At 39.7% G+C, this 17,267-nt stretch overlaps 1 protein-coding gene across 3 annotated transcripts in view; it reads right to left on the bottom strand.

Moving 5' to 3' along the window:
• Positions 1-17,267, bottom strand: part of CEP112 (centrosomal protein 112) — a 175,179-nt gene that overhangs the window by 82,469 nt on the left and 75,443 nt on the right. For all 3 annotated transcript variants that reach the window (XR_011327278.1, XM_069799345.1, XM_069799346.1), the window contains one exon: positions 9,791-9,973. Coding sequence is in view for 2 of the 3 variants with exons in the window: in XM_069799345.1 (XP_069655446.1) it covers positions 9,791-9,973 (183 nt within the window). In the remaining variant the exon portion in view is untranslated. The remainder of the gene's footprint in view (positions 1-9,790; positions 9,974-17,267) is intronic.

The raw sequence follows: 17,267 nt of genomic DNA, 5'->3' as shown, positions 1-17,267 counted from the left end.
GACCGACGTGCTCCGCCACCCAGGTCCAACACGATTCCTTGCATTGCGCCACATTGCCCCGGTTCTTTGGTTTGCACGTCCCACGGAGCCCGGTTGGCAGACCTTCGCCGGCACGCGTTTGTTACTCACTGCTCCGAACCGTCAGGAAACAAACCCCAGCCTACACCGCGCGTGGGGTGGCGTGCCAAGTGTCGGTGCTTTGGCAGAAAAGGAGATCGAGCAGCTGGGAAGGGGAGGATCTGAAACTGCCTCCTGGAGCTGAAACGAGGGGAGGGAGCGGGGAGCACACACCGAGCACGGCACCGGCGTGAGGAGCGGCGCGGAAAGAGTGCAGAGCACTTGGCTACCCCTCCAGCCGATGGGTTAGCCAATTCCTAACATCTGAGGCAGAAAAGTGGACTTCGCAGAGTTGCTACAGACACCGGGGTTGGGCCAGTGGGCAAACAGCTGCAGAGATGTTTAACAGTAAAGTACTCAGCCTGGTGTCTGTGCCAGTAACATCGTCTTCAGATCCACAGATGACCCATCATAGGGGTTTGGGTTTTTTTTCCCCCTCATAGCTCCTGTCTGTGAAAGAGAGGAAAACCAGAGAAGTCTTCCATTTTAATTCCTGACTAAAGCAATATACAGAGGAATAAGCAGAGCAGTGGTAGGGCACCCAGGACAGTGCAGTATGCCATAAGCATCTCAGCTGCAATTTGTTACTGGTTTTCCACTTGAAGGTTTCTCTATAATACTTTAATGTGGGAGCATGCGGAGCTTTAGGGATGGTCTCATATTTCTCAGCTGACATATCTTCAGCCAAAGTATGTCAGCTACAGGAGAGGGCAAGGCTTTTCACTGGCTTTGTGATTTCTTCTTCCCCCATCGGAAACCACATAAAAGAAAAATACAAATAATCAGCTCTCCAAAATTGCTATTTATTACCTCATCATGAAACCGTCTACTGGACCCTGCAGTGGTATTGAGTAATATCGTTACTTAAACCATAAAGAGGTTGTCTTTATTACTCAAAATTGGGAAAATTAGCATCCATATGGATCTTATTGTTTTAAGACCAGTAATGCTGCCAAAACAAGTGGTGTTAACATTCCAAGCTACAGATTGTCATAATTTCTCGTCTAGTGTTTCATTCTTTCATTTGGTATTTATAATACCTTTGAATTGAGGAACTGAATGGATCATAAAATCTCTCCTATCAGATAAATCATTTAACAGCTAGACTACTGTTCAAAATTTGATTTACGGAGGCAGTGAGTGAATGGAATTAACATCTGCTGACCTAAGGAAGAGAGACTAAATTGATTTTGGCTAATCTTTCTCTAGAAAAGGATAAGAGAAAAAGCACACACTAAAAAAATTTAACTACTTAATTTGCAATACATAGCACCTTAGTAGGTAGTCACAGACAGGATATCCTAACCTCCATACCTGAAAAAATTGTGGAGTAAAAGTCCATGAAATTACTTTCCTGGCACGTGAGGAATAAAAGGGTCACAGGGAACAGCCAACCTGGATATACCAAGGGCAAATCACGCTTGACCAAACCGATTGTCTTCTACAGTGAAACAACTGACTTTGTGGAAAGGAGAGAACTGTCAACATCTTTTATCTTGACTTTAGCAAGGCTTTTGATACAGATGTTTACAGCATCTGTACAGTCAAACTGAAGAGACATAGACCGGAAGGGCCTACTACAACCTGAGTGGAGAACTAACTGGACCACTGGGTTTGAAGAGCAGGAGTCAACGGGCAACCAGCTACAAGTGGCATTTCTCAATGTTCAGATGGGGCTGATACAGCTTAACATCTCCACCAACGACCTGGATGATAGGACACAATGAACCCTGTGCCATACTGCGGCTGGCATCTCTTGGGGGCTAGTGGTCAGTATGGTGGACAACAGGGTTGCCATTCACAGGGACCTCAAACTCTGCAAGCTGGAGTAATGGGCCACTAGGACCTTCAGGAAGTTCACCAAACCAGGTTTATTCAGTCTGGAGAACAGAAGACTAAGGAGAAATCTAATTTTTGTCTTCAACTAAGTGTAAGGAGTTATAGAGAAGACAGAGGCACACTCTTTTTGAAGGTGTCAGTGAAAGGACAAGAAGCTACAGATCCAAATAGTAACAATAGATATTCCAAATGGATATAAAGGAAAAGAAATTTCACAATGGATTAGCAAAGCACTGGCATAGGTTGTTCAGGGAGGTTGTGAAATCTCCATCATTGCAGATTTTCAAAACTCAGTTGGACTTGGCCCTGAGCAACATGATGTAATTTTGAAGTTAGACCTGCTTTGAGCAAGAGGTTGGACACGATGACCTCCAGAGGCCCATCCAACCCAAACTGTTCTATGATGCTGTGACAAAAACTTCAGTATGAATCCTGATCTCCCATTAGAGGATATCTCTTCAGCCATTCAGTGGAATGTTTGAAGTAGATATCACTGCTGTTTTCCAAATTGCTGTACTTGTTCTATGGACTAAGTCAACCTCCTTCTATTCAACAACTCTCGCAAGTTACAACATAATACTAAAAAGCAATTTACAAAAGAACTAAAAAACATTAATAATGAATGTTGTGAGTAAGCACCCCTTTCTCTGTAAAGCAGACATTTATGAAACAAGTTTAGTTGTAATATTTGGAACAATCTACTATCATAGGAACTATTTCAAAAGAGATGATTTGGACTCTTACACTTGGAAGCAATATCAATAAGCAACTTTAGAGTCTGGCTTTGACACACGCTGAACTTCACATAGAAAGTGAATGCTCCTTTTATTTCAAAATCAAGAGCTTATATTTTAAGTTCACCATTTCCACAGAGTAACACAGTATTTTCGCCTCTCTGCTTAGAAATTATGTTACACCATCTCAAATGCTGCAGTTACTATCACCTGTTTTGTGTTTACTAATGTACTTGATCATTTGACTTCAGTATTCCTTTATATAACTTTAATTTTAAAAATAATTTCACACTATGTATAGCTTATTGTCTGTTAGAGTTAATCATTCATTGTAACCATCACACACAAAGCCACACCTAGTGTATGTGTTAAAAACTGGCATAAAGATCCTTTATCCTGCTGATGAGCAAGACTGATCTCGTTTTTTCCTCAGAGAAATTACTCTGTATCTATTAACAGTTATATGCAGGAAATAATCATTTTTTCCTAAACAAGGAGTACTGGTATAAAATAAAATTACTGCCATGTGATATATACCCTGCCCCTACACAAGTGAAATTATATACTCCACCTTTTCAGCTGCCAATATTTAAAATTAAAACAAAAAATAATATAAAATGTTGAATACAATGTAAGAATAACTACCATATATATTCAATTTCATATTCTATAAACAGAAAGTCTATTTTGCTGAAAAGAACTCCATCTCAGAATCAGAGTTTGTATTAGTGATGAGCTAGTTTCTATAGCAACTGCTTTCTCTTTTACATACACTGTAGACAGCACAAAATGTCAGTTCTCTCCTAAGCTAACTTTACATTTTTAATCAGCAAATGATAATTTATGCACCATTATGTATGGCTCCCAAAAATGTCTTTAGTAAATATTTCAAATGCTGAACAGCCTGAAGTATAAAAGTACGGAGCAGCAAGTCAAGTCACACCTCCTGCACTGAATTCCTCACTATCTAATTTCGGCCCTATCGTAAAAAGTGACAGTCAAGGAAAAATGTGGAAGAGATCATAGATGATCACCCACTACAGCATGAGAACACTTTGATGGTTCCTGATGGTTCCATTAAGTGAGGAAGTGGCAGATGTTTATAGCTTGTTCAACAGTCTTTTGAAAGGCATCTCAAACAGAAGCAGCAGCTTGGAAGAGGGGACCAGAAGAGTGCTTGACACAAAACAACAAACGTGGCAAGGTGGCTTCATGGGAGCAGGGAAGGGGAAGGTGCACAGGAGGCCCAGACCCTCATCTTGATGGGGGTGCTCGACGGAGGGAACCCTGAGCCTGAACCGTGTGCTTCGGTTTTAGAGCAAAGGCTCATTTTTTCCTCTAATCTCAAAGATTATGCCTATGCTACAGCCCAAATTCTTCCCACAGCTCCTCTACATTTACTGAAGTCCAGCTGAAACTAGCTGTGATGATTACCAGAGCCCAGTATGAGACAGTATTTGAGTACTTCCCCAGGAAACTGATGCATTTGGCCATTTCACTGAATACTCAACTTCACAGCAATACTAGTAGTTAAAAGTCCAGTTTGAATGTCTCTATAGGACCCATCATCAGGTCCTTGATTTTAGTAGATATTCCCCATCAATGGGATCCATCCCAACCCTGAGTCAGCAGACTATAAACAACCAAGGGAAACCACGCAAGTGCTGCAACAAATATTTGGTGCTTTAAATATTTTACATCAACAGTCATGTTCATTACCCTGGGTTGATTGGTGGTAAATTAAACATGCTGCAATATAGCCAAAAGCTTTTGTTTAGAAAAGGCTAAAAGGGAACGGCTGTCTGTCTACAGAAGTCTGACTGTCAGCCCAACAGCCACTCTCCAAGTAAAATATAACAAACAAATATTTAGATTGCAACTCCATGATTTACATTGTCTGCAGAGAAAGCCTGCATAGCAAACAATGCATTTCTTCTCATGCCAAAGACAGCTTCTATTAAGAAAAGAAGTCAAAGGAAAAAAAAATGAGTCATAGAATTTATTTACTCAAAATTGTATACAGAAGTGACTGCAGTAGCACCATCAACATCTGAATGTTTCACAGGCTACATCTATCTGTACCCTCCAGACACGATCAAGCAAACTGCTTCCACTGATACCAGAACAATAACCCTGTGGAAACTGGTGTTTGGAGATATTAGAACAATCACATGAAGCAGAAGACTTGATCAGTGATTTACCTGTAACAACAGGTTCTTTCAGATCAAAGTTTAAGAAAGTCTCCTATTGTGAAACAAACGCTCCCACAAGCCTTCTGTATTAGTATAGTGCTGAAGAGTTACTGCTACAGCAATATTTACACACAGACAGAAATTGTGCATGTGTTGGGGTATTTAGTTACCATTAAACAAGTACACAGTATTTCTATTAATTTTTTTTTCTGTATTTTCTCTTGTCAATAGTTGGTAAAGCTCTCCATCAGTGAAACGTATCAGCACAGTACCACTTCAGACTGACTGCAGTTATAGAGACAAGATAAATCTCTTCCGTCCCTCCTACTTTGTTGATACAGTAATTATCTATACAGAGCCATAAACATATACCAAGGATTTGCTGGAATGAAAATAATGATCATTGCTGGAATGAAAATAATGATCATTACTGGGTTTTTTTTATCGTTAACTCAACAGGCTCAAAAAGCTTGGAATTAATTCAAACAAAACCAGGCACAAAGCAACAGTTGCAGAAAGACAACCATTTACAAGTACAAAGAAGCAAATTTTTGAAGAGGAGAAGCCAGAGAAGAAGTGAAAGGGTGCCCTATGCATCGGGCACCAGGGAAGGAGCCGCTGATTTCTGAGAAGGTAAAGCAAACCAGGATGGTAAAGGCCAACGTGATTACGGGAAGTGCAAAAAGCAAGAGAGGAAAAAGGAAATGCATACTTTGGCCACAGGAAAAGACCTTATTAACTCTTCTCACCACCTCCAGCCTGCTCTTTTTTTTGTAACAACCTCCATTCTCAATGTGTGTTCACGTGACTTCAGAACTGTTCAAAGCTTTCCTTTCCCAACCAATAATGGTTTATTGAGAGCCCTAAGACACCGTCAAACACCAGTGATCTTCCCTTAAAGCAGCCTCATTTCTGAGAGCATAAACATTATATGTTAAAATTAAATACCGTGACATCAGGGACAAATACTGCCAAAATGTGCCCCAGCATTTGAGCTACTCCTGACCCAATTAGGAATGGATGAAAACTGTGGACTTGCCAATTATCTTCTAAGAGAACCTGGAAAGAGAATTCAGTTTCCTCATGGAAACTTTTTTTTTCCTCTCACTTTAGTGTAAAGTGCTATATTTGAAGTTACAGGGGTACATTTTTTTCTTCTTCTTGCCCGAAGGTCAACGGTCAAAGAATAAGCACGAAAATGATCCAACTCTATACAGCAGCTGGAACATGAAAATCTTTGAGCTGGTTGAGGGCACGTGTCAGATGCAGGGGAGAGAATGACATCCGCACAATAAAGGGAAAATGTAAGTGCATAACTGGCACCACAGCCACCACAGCCCATTGGGCGTCGGTTATTAAAATTTCCTAACTTTAGTGTCTTATTTCGCAGAAGCAAACTAGATGTATTATTCTCTGCAATCAGAAGCCTTGCTTCAGAAAGTCGCCGATTCAGCAGCAAGGCTGTTTTTACTAAAACAAAAGGAAGACCTCTATCATCCAAGGAGTTCCCCGTTTTGTGCACTAATGTATAAACTAAAATAATTTAGGGAGGTGGCGAACGAATGACCAACCAAACTGTAGCTTAAAAATGCTCCTAAAGGAAATCCAGATAATATTAAAAAGTCTATTCTAAATAGAAGTAGTGATTCAAAACTACCCTTTTAAAAAAAATATCCTGTATTATTAGCTACTATTTAAAGAATAACAATATTATGGCAGTTCATAGAAAATGTATAGGATTTAAAAGACTACAAGAACACAGCATGGTATAAAAGCCTTTGTACTTCTTTGACTTTTATTGACCTACATGTCAATTTACTCCTCCCCAAGCATTACAACCCTAGGTGAAAAAATCAAAGCAAGCCTCCTAGAAATGGATAAATCCAAGAGCTAAAGTGGAATGCAATTGTTATGCAGAAATTCATCAGCAATACAAAAAGGTGATCCACTTAAATCAAGTTCCTTTCCTGAAAATATATTAAACTTATATTTCAAAGAAACAGTAACATTTTATATTTAAAATCTGGCAATGAAATACTTAATTTTTATACTTCAGTTCTGATTAAAGCAGTAAGAAATGTACTCATATTTGAATAAAATCTAACCGTTTTGTATACTATCTTTCACAGTAGCTGAAGACCTACCTGAAAGTAGAGACCTTGGATATGCAATAAAAAAAAATAAATTAACCTTTCCAGTAGCAGTATAATAAATTGTTCCACAGTGCTCAGTCATAGCTGTCTTTATAGTAATATAGTAAGAAATACGTATTTTAAACATTTGCTACTCTTTCATATGGAAAAGAATTTAAGAAAGAATAACAGTGAGTACCTTTAATAACAGTGCTTTCACATCAATCACCAAACATTGAACAGATAGGTCCTTCAAACCAAGCTACTTGTATGTGATTAACACTAATTATTATTTAAATTTTTTGAAACACCCAGCAAATCTACTTTTCATTTAGCGAAGCAAAATGGCCTCTTCTCTTGTTTCATTGCACCTTCATTGTAATATAAAGCAGTCCTAAAAATTACTGATGTCAAACATGGTTCAAATTTAACAGGTTTTTAAAAAGCTATGTCTACATAAACTTATTAAATTACTGCCATATCTTTGTTAAGAGACTGCCAAATGTTTCACAAAGGACATTGGCCATTAGTCATGTTAGATGTCCAAAACACGCATTTTAGTAAACATATGCAAAGATTTAAAAAATTTTATTAAACATATGTGCCATAATTCCATAAGAAACACCAGTATTGTCTGTGGAGCTCACTGCAAAGACAAAAGTGAATTCTAATACAAAGACCAGAGAAGGAATGAAAAGCGATTTATTTTCCAAAATGGAAAAAATATGCGTCCTTGAAAACTCATGGATTCTTACCAGAGTTTAAATAAATGACAGCTCTTCTAGTCAAAAGCAACGGCATTTTCTTCCCTGATTTACATGCCATTCTCATGGCAGCAATGTTCAAATGACTGTATAGGGATATTCAAACTACAAAGAAAAGCCCTGTAAAAAGGCCAAAGTTTTTGCTATTCAGACTGTTCAGATTTTCCTAATAGCTGCGATAATTTCCAGCTTTCTACATAGCACCTGTAGCGGCATTATATATCCCATTGCAAAGAGAAAGCACAACCAAACTTTGGGCTCCAATCTTTGCCAGAAATGACCCACAACAGAACGAAATAGAAAGATATACTTACAAGGCACCTCCCAGATTCTCTGAATTTGCCTAAGATAGTCCCTTTACCTTTGTATTCAGTGTTATACAGAGCAATACACTAATTGTAATGAACGCTGGCGTGTAGACAGAATAATTCTATATAATTCTAAAACTGTTTTTTAACCTGAGTGCTACAGCTCTGCCTTTGTACGCAGACACAACATCAGGAAGGCAGGTGAGAGGATGATACAACTTTGAAAAGGGACTCGCAAATAGCTATATAGACAAGATGCATCTGTCTTGGGCCAAAAAAAAAAAGCAAAGATAAAAACCAATCCCTTTAACAATTGAAGTCTTTGTTTACTCTTACAATAAATTAGGGAATAAAGGGCAAGGTTTAATTTTTCAGAAGCCACCTGAACATCCTCTTCTCAAGCGTTCTCACAAAGTATCTCTTGTTTTCCTTGGAAAACCATAATGGTGGAAATGGAGAAATAAGTCCTGGCTCTGCGATATATCCCTCCATCCTCCCCCAACAAGCCGTTTGTTTTCCAAAAGACTTACTTAAGCCAGATTTCGACAGAATCCGAGTCGTCCAAAGGTTTAAAAAAATTAATTTAAAAATTAAATATTCAATTTCACTTAGCTACACTTAGTTGCCAGTAAAAGACACACCCTACTAGTCTAGAGGGAAGTAAAGTGAAAATGCCTCAATGTCAGAGTCTTACATCTCATAGGGAAGGCGGTGGTGCGCAGAAAACATATGTCGTTCAAGATGCCTTACCAAAATGTCCAGGTTTGGTATAAAATAATCCATGCACGATAACTAATTCTAATGCTGATTAGTAAAGATTATTTTCTGAATACTCTTTAAACTACAAAGTCACCTTAATTTTTTAAATATTGCCATTACAGGCCTTTTTAATATAGGGTCTTAGGAAAATATACCATGCCATCCTTATAAAATACATTGAAAAAATGCAGTAAGATGTTTTTTGAACTGAAAACTCATAAAGATCATTTTCCATGCTGACAGTGTGCATTTCATCCAGAAGTTTGAAGAGTCAAATGCTACCCCAGCTGGGGGTTATTCTGCCAAATGGCTTCCAACAGTGACCACAGAGATGGAGGATGGGAGGGGTGCGTGTGTGTGTAGGAAAATAAACGTGATGGTAAGCAACCCCAAACCCACATCATCTTATCAAACATCCAACATACGTAGTCAAACACACAGTGCAAATCTAGAATTCAAAACTGAAACAAAAAGACATGAACAAAATGAAATAAAGCCATTTGTGAGTTACCTGCAGAGATTTAAAACAAAAAAAGCATACGAGTGAAGCAGATATAATTCACATGGATTTGCCCAGGAAGGAGAAAAGGAGGGGTGAGTGTGAGGGCTGGGGGGGGGGACAAGAACAGATACCTTTTTTTCTTAAACAAATCCATCATGAAAGAAAATGAGACAAGATTATAAATAGGCCGAGTTATAGCGCACCATGGGATTTTTAATCTGGCTACCTGTGGTTTTTGCAGTTAAAGCCCTATTCAGCAGTGGGAAGGGAGGGGGGAAAGCGGAAAAAAAAAAAAAAGAAAAAAGAAAAACGAAATCACATTTTAGTGCCAGTTTCGCAAATGCTCACACAGCGTGCATCACCAACAATGCTGGCAAACAGGAAACACTAATTATTAGCATTTTCTAATAAGCGTACGCCTTTCAAACATTATTGATCATTACCTGTCCGTCTCGTTTCCTGCATTCTTGAGTTTTACTCTCGTGCTCTGCCATGGCAGCGCGAAGCTGTTTTTCCAGTTTCTCGATTTCCCGTTCATGATCTCGGACCAGGCAGTCCTTCTCTGCGTTGTGCTGCTGGAATAGGTGCGTCTTCTCCTGTTCATGCTCCAGCTTCAGCTCCACTATCTGATTGGACAGTGAGGAGTACAGTTCATCAATAGAACATCCTTGTCGTCATGACAACTCGTCTACAGCTTAATTTTCCCCTTAATTTCATCAAGTTGGCAATTTTATTTTTACGTCACTATTACCTCACCTTTTAAAAAGCCACCGTTAGCGTGACAGAATTCCTCCAGACAATTCCAACAATGGAGACAACCGAGCAAATCCAGCGCATCCTTAACCAATTTGTTGGTACAAATGTCGGAGCGTACAAAAAAAAAAAAAAAAAAATTGCATTGTCGCATTCTGTGTACGGTCCCCCTGTACCCTGCTGCTGCTTATCAGCAGGGCTGAGGATCCTAAATGGTTAATAGGCAGCCTGCTCTCCCCTTCGCTTAAGTATACACACGCAACCCCCCCACCCCAGCAATTAAATCTTTTAAAGATTTCTTTATGATTTCCAAAGCGAAAGCTCTTCCTTCAATATTCCTCAACGCTGCCGTATATAGTTGCCTTTTTTTTTTTAATAAAAAAAGAAAGAAAATTATAAAAAACAAAGCTCTATTATCCCGTTGTCAGCTACGCTATCCCAACATAAACAGATGTATGTGTTCCAGAAGGGCACCTGCTGTGCTGCAAGCTTGCACCATGATTTCATAAGAAGCCCTCTATTCTCAGGATCCTTTCCCAGTCCGCACCACACTGGATGCTGTGACCTTGGCCAGTCTTAGCCTCTCCCCGCTAGACTGAATGGCAGCCCGAGACCAAGGGCCTGGTTGCCGCAGCTTTGATACTAATCCTCCCCGCCTGCGCACAATGGCACCCTACCTGGCCTGCACACTGGAGCAGCCAGCCTGCCTTTGAAGCAGGTGATGAATAGGGACGGCAGGAAGCCGCTTCCCCACTGAACTCCGGGCCACACAGCTGCTAAGAACAGTCACTTGGATTTTTCTTCAGTTTTGGTGGATTTCGGAAAGGGGGGGGTGGGAAGGAGGGGGGAAAAAAAAAAAGGGGGGGGAAAAAAAAGAAAAAATGCTCCTATCGTGAATATGGTGGGTTATTTTCAGCGTGAGAAAAAAAAAAAAAAAAAAAAAGGCGAACGGGAGGAGGCGGCTGTGTGTGCGCCGAGAGCGCCCCGGCACCTTATCTTAAAGCTGTAGCATTCAATTCTGGAATAATATTAGCTGTTTGCATGGCTTTTGGGTTTAAAATTTGAAGCAAAGTTAAAAAAAATAAATAAATAAAAGCACTTTCTCAAACTACGGATCAGCATATTCCGGGTTTAAAAGTAAAATATGTCACCCGTGCCGCGGCCGGGAGCGTCCTTCCAAAAACGGAGCAAGTAGAACAGATGCAATATTCTACGGTTTAACATAGCTACATTATTTAATAATACTCAAGAGCTTATTAACAGACATCCTGCAGGAGTTAACCCCCCAAGAGGCATACATTATCTGTACCGGGCCTGGGATCCTTACACGAAGTTCTTTAAGTCAGGTTTTTGCCCAAGGTTTGTGTACAAAACCGGTTTCTTTTCAGATGCTAGCAGTGTCCTTAGTGTGCCTAAATGAAACGATTCTTGCTCCCTAAAATAATTGTAAAGGCTTTGCCTGAGTTAAGGGAAAAAATGTTTAGCGGTTTTTCATAAATCAGACCTGATTAAAAAGAAACCATATCAAGAGAGGTCTTTTTATTCAAACATTTTCTTTTCTTAATTGCTGGATTTTCAGCTGGTTGTGCCATGTAAGGTCTGGGGTACAACAGTTTGTTGTGAGGAACTTCAATTATTGAGGTTTTCACTTTTTTAACTGAAGATGAGAAATGGCAGCAGACAGGGAATGTGTGCCCGAGAGGGGCAAGGGACAGATCCTGCTTCTTCAACCAGTTACACAATACACATGTACGTCTCCACTTTACCCAAAGTAATTAGTTTTACTTGGTAATCTCTTCACTTACAACATTTATATTACAGACAGAACAGTTTTGAATTTAAGAGGTGGAAAGAGGTAAAAGGGAACAGTCCTTCTGTATGCAGGAGGGGCATCCCCCCAGTCTGCTCAGTGGGAAGAGAAAGGATGGCAGTGTGAGGGGAGTTGTTTTACAAAAGGCAAATTTGTCGAAGAAAAAAACCTCACCGCTTAAAGCAAAGTATTCCCCATGATGTTTTGGGTTTGCTTTTTAGAGATTTCTGGTAGGGAGCAGAGGTGGAGAGACAGGGGAGGAAAGGATGGGAACGAGAGCCTTTTCTTCCCTCAAGTTCAAAGATGTAGAAAACCCATCTTCCCTAGTGAATATTAACAAGAACCCCACATTTGTAACCAACAAAACGTGCCTTCCTGTATAAATAACGTGAAGTGATGGAGTAGCCATTTGACTGCACTGGTGAACACTCACTGAACCTCCTGTTCTCCGAGCTGCTGCCAAGAACTACAGCTTCTCTTCCAATCCTCCCTCTCTCGTCCTTGTATTGTTGTTGGGTTTTTTTTTTAAAGGGGGAAAAATTAATGTATACCAACAAAAAGAAAAAAAAACCCAACCATGCTGTTTTTCAGCAACAACAGGACTTCATCACAGGAAGCTGCATGAACACTATATAAATTCTTCATAAATCAGTATGGATTCTGTCTCCTCTTTAAGGTAGAAAGCGCCTTTATGAGTGATGTAAGAAAACCACCTCCTTTAAAAATTGTATCGTGTTGAGATCTTTCTGCATCTACCCCTAGGATGCTTAGCACTTCATCAGATTACATTAAAATGTCCGCTCAAGTTCAGTACATAAGTGTCTAGAAGACAGACAGTTTTAGGTGCTATACATTTCAGACAAGCAACACGATATTCACAATGGGAATTAGGGGCGATGCTGAAAAGATACATTCATTAAATAATAGTGGGCGCCCCATTACCATAATCAGATCGTATTCATTGTAGCTTAGATGTTTTCTCATTTTGCCCTCCCAAAGATGAGATTCTCTTATTCTCTTCTCTGCGCATCTGTTCCTATCTCCAGCCGTGGCCTGGACACTAAAACAAGCAGGACTGTCTGACCCCATATAGCTCTTCTATACCGTGAAGTACTATTATTACGAAGTAGCACAAGTATTCTAAATTTATGATCTCCTCTTGCCTGAATCCTTCATTTTTTAATTCTTTCCACACCAGTATGATAGAACCATATTCAAGGCCATAGCCAATACCTGATTTAGTAAGCCATCACCAGAATTGCACCATTTATTTTTAAATCTCTGCTTTTACCTGAAATTTAACATTTCCTTACTCTCGCAGAGAAAAGAATTGAAAAAGATGACAAAATTCTTGACAAAAAGATAAAAAAGATTAATCCAAGAACTGTGACCACCTTTTGCTATTCACTAGCATAAATACACACATACACACAGACTGCCAAACAAATCTGGCAACGTCCATCATGCCCACCCTACGCAGGACACCGACAACCACAGCTGCTGATCAACGGTGGCCTTCTAACACAGGCAGATTTAACTGCAGCCAAACGTGGAGGTGCTTTAGGACAACCTGCTAAAATGAGAGACAATCCAATAAAGACCTAAAGTCAAATCGTGCTGCTGTTAGCGCTGGTTCAGTTTGTGCATCTGAAGAACAAAGATCTACAGTAAATAGCCTACTGATTGCAGAAGATATTTTCAGAAGCCAAATACTTGTAATATGATCAACGTCAGCAAATACCTTTTTAAAGTCCCTAATATAGACAAGACCTTCTACTATCCAGTTTTTGCTTTTACATCACACACTAAGTTTAGGCTTTTCAATTTTAGAACAATTTCAACTTGTTCTCAAGAACAAGTATGCCTTTGAAATTCTTTTTATAGTCCCCAAAGGAGGGAAAGGAAATTAGTTAGCTCACTACCTCTTTGAAAAATGTAGCTGCTACAATAAACATTTGACACCAAAGTATGAAAATTCATGCAAATTTATGTCCACAATTCCAGAAATATTGTAAGTAACACCTATATAAAATATAGTTTTGCACGGCAGGATGATTTTATTAGCGCTATTTTGGCATGACTGAACTTCTGAGGGCTGGAGAAGCCACCAATGAGTTACACATGTCATGGCAAAGAACTGAACTAAACTCACTCCTACAGCATGCATATAGCATGTCTATTTTTCAGCAATTCCATCTTATAAGCATTTAAGAGTGTTTGTAAATCAGGTGTCTTCATTATCATTGCTCTGCTCAAAACTAGTCCTAACCTCTGCCCAGCATAGTATATAATAGATGATCTATCCCCAAATTACAACTCTGGTAAAATCTAGCATTTTCTGTCTCCTAAGCCTATAAATAAATGTGCGTGTTTCATGAGGATATGGGGATTACCCATCTCTGCAAATACACTGCTTTTAAAAGTAATCAGATATAACAGGCTGGAGGATCGAGTATTAATCATGCTGGGCTCTGGCTTAGCATAACTTTGGGCAGAAAAGAGGAATCTTCACTGCAAGGCAAGGGAGCATACCAGAACTACTTTGCAGCAGATGAATTAAATGGATTTTAAAAGTACACATTTTTTGAGATTTTGCTATAATTTGGAACACAAAGTACTCCCAAGATAAAAGGGCTGTAATGAGCCAAGGGCAAATGGGACAGTGAAAAATACATCAGTGCAGAACCACATATTACCACCGAAGTAGCAAATGCATACAGGGTAATGTACATGCATAGCGAATGCATTTTACTTTCTATTTCATTGCAGGCTGCAATAATTTAATTGGCATGACTGTGTTCCCTGTTATACTTTACCTTATAATCAACCACTAATAACTGTATTTCAAATGCAAACTAAGAATTGCAAGAAATTCTCTAGAAGAGATAAGCTGGTCTATTATCCATACTGCAGTTCGATTTATCCTCTCCACTACAACAATACACCTGAGCAGTCTCACCATGTATATAAAACGATATGCCTGATCTGTAAATTTTTACTTACAAAGGCCTTCCAGAATGTTAATATTTTTAAAGTATGGGCAGCACAAACCTCACCTCAATCCTCCTATCTTCCCAATCCTCCTGCCATGAGTAAATTTGTTTTTAAATCACCAACATACTGGCAATGAAGTTGCATCCCTGTGATTAAATCACACGTAGTGCCGTGATCAACGTCAGGAAGTCCCACTCCCCTCTCCAGCCCGCCTGCTCCAGTAAAGCCAATCTGGTCTGCAAACAGCAATATTTCTTTCAAACTAATATACATTGAGTCCTTGCAAATGCCTGTTTGTAGCAGGCTCTGGTACAGGATTTACTGTACATAGTCTTTGTTTAGGGATTCAGAGTTTATCCAAGGACCTTCTTTGAACACTGAGAACCAACTTCACAGGCGTTCGCAGCCTGACTTGCTATTTACTGCAGGCACCAATTTATGTTCCTGGAATCGTCTCCCCTTTCCCTCCTCCCTGCAAAGTTGATTCTGTTGACTATACAGGGAGCTCAGGCTTTTAAGTCTAAATCACACACAAGTTAGATGCCTGAAGGAGACAGTGTAAATACCCATCTGTCTGGTTAACAATTCTGTAAACAGCAACGGTACAGCGAGACGACTTCCACCCACTCTTTACTTGGAGGTTAAATTCGTATCCTTTTCCCATTTGTGAGTTTTAGCTGTATCATAAAGTGAAAAGTTGATGTTGTTGATTGAAGAAACTATTCCTCAGATATTCTGTGCAAATGGCATTCATCTGTGTGTTAGGATGGTTCAAAGGAAACATTTATGCATCCTAGATTAATTTATGAAATGAAATTTATGCAGCTTGTTGCTGATGACATGAAAAATTTAGAGCCTCTGCTAACGTGCTCATTTGGCCTCCATGCAAGAACAGACTGTATTTCAATTATCTTAAACTATAGACAAAGAGGAAAGGAACAAAGCTTTTTACAAAGACTGTGTCCTTATAACTAAACCAGCATACTAAAAATGGATCGTGAATCTCTGAATATAACTGGACTGTTTAAAGTACAGCTAAGAAACGCCTGGAACATTGGTCTGTCTGAGGAATACCGTATTTCAAGCACGTCTTTGCAAATGTTTTCTTCGCTCGCGTGGGTAACAAAGCGGTCAAAAAGAAGCTAGAAGAAACAGAAAAGGAAGAATGTGGACAGCAGAAAAGCTAGGACATAAGTGTGGTGGCAGGAACTCTAACCAAGAAAAGGTACGGGGACAAAGCAAGCTGAATGTTAAGCTTGTTATCTCTGTTAGTGTGTCCAGCTGAAGGTCTCTGAAGGCTTGAGCATGACACTGGAGTCAGAGTTTAAGGTGCACATACGGTGACTGTGTCTCACGATAGGACTGATGATGTTTGTAGTAGTTCTGAAGACAAGACTACCAGCTGGAAGATCAATTGAGCTAAAAGTAGTATGCCAAATAGACACGATAGGACTGTAAAGTCAAGGCATCTAGCGTAGAAGCAGCATCTATCCTCCCTACTTCCTACCTCAGAAAGGCAGAGTGGCCATGGTTAAAGCAGGAGGTAATAAGGAAGGCTGGCTCCTGGAGACCCCACTCATGTTCAGTGGACCCTTCAGCCCATGTCCCATCTCCAGCTGACCCCTTCTGCAGGACTTGGCTCTTCAGTGCTCCTGATCCATGGGACTAAATGACATTTCTCAGCCTAAATACCTCTAGGCTCCATTGCATGGGCTTTTCACAGCCGCTCACAAATTCTTTTCACGGACAGTACTTACTTTCCCTGAGGAGCTTCCTTTCCAAGCCCCATTCCCAAGTCACAGCAGTTTCTTGGTTTAATGCCTCTGTTCCTTACCTACACTGTATTTTCCCGTCTCTCTCGAGGTCACAGCCTTTACACCACGCTTTCATACACAAACTGTCCTGGCTCCATTTACCAGAGAGGACACGGAAATTCTCAGCGAGACTCTTCAGAACATTTAGCTGCTGAACTCTTGAATATCTGAATTAAGCAATGTTTATTACCTAAATACACCTGAGTAGATCTTCAAGGGAAAAAATAAAAAACACACCCAGGTCAGAAATATCCTACCTTCAGTTAAAAACACACTCAGGTCAAAAATACCCTGCCTTCAGCATTTCAAGGAATTATCACTCCAATTTTAAGCAAAAGCAAAACAACGTCATCTCACCCTTGATAATCCAAACACTAGTAAAATCTCTTGGCACAAAGTAAAACAGATAAAAATTATCAGGGGAGATGCCCAACCACTAAATGTTAATCTAAATAACACTTTAGAATATTTTTAAGCAACTGAGCACGAGATTGTGCTTGGAACCCTAACATTAAGCTAGCACTGAACACGATGTTTGTTGTTAAATAT

Source organism: Haliaeetus albicilla, chromosome 12 (assembly GCF_947461875.1).
Source record: "Haliaeetus albicilla chromosome 12, bHalAlb1.1, whole genome shotgun sequence".
Classification (NCBI taxonomy): domain Eukaryota; kingdom Metazoa; phylum Chordata; class Aves; order Accipitriformes; family Accipitridae; genus Haliaeetus; species Haliaeetus albicilla.
The sequence above is the reverse complement of the archived record's forward strand: the minus strand, read 5'-3'. Positions and strand labels throughout refer to the sequence as shown.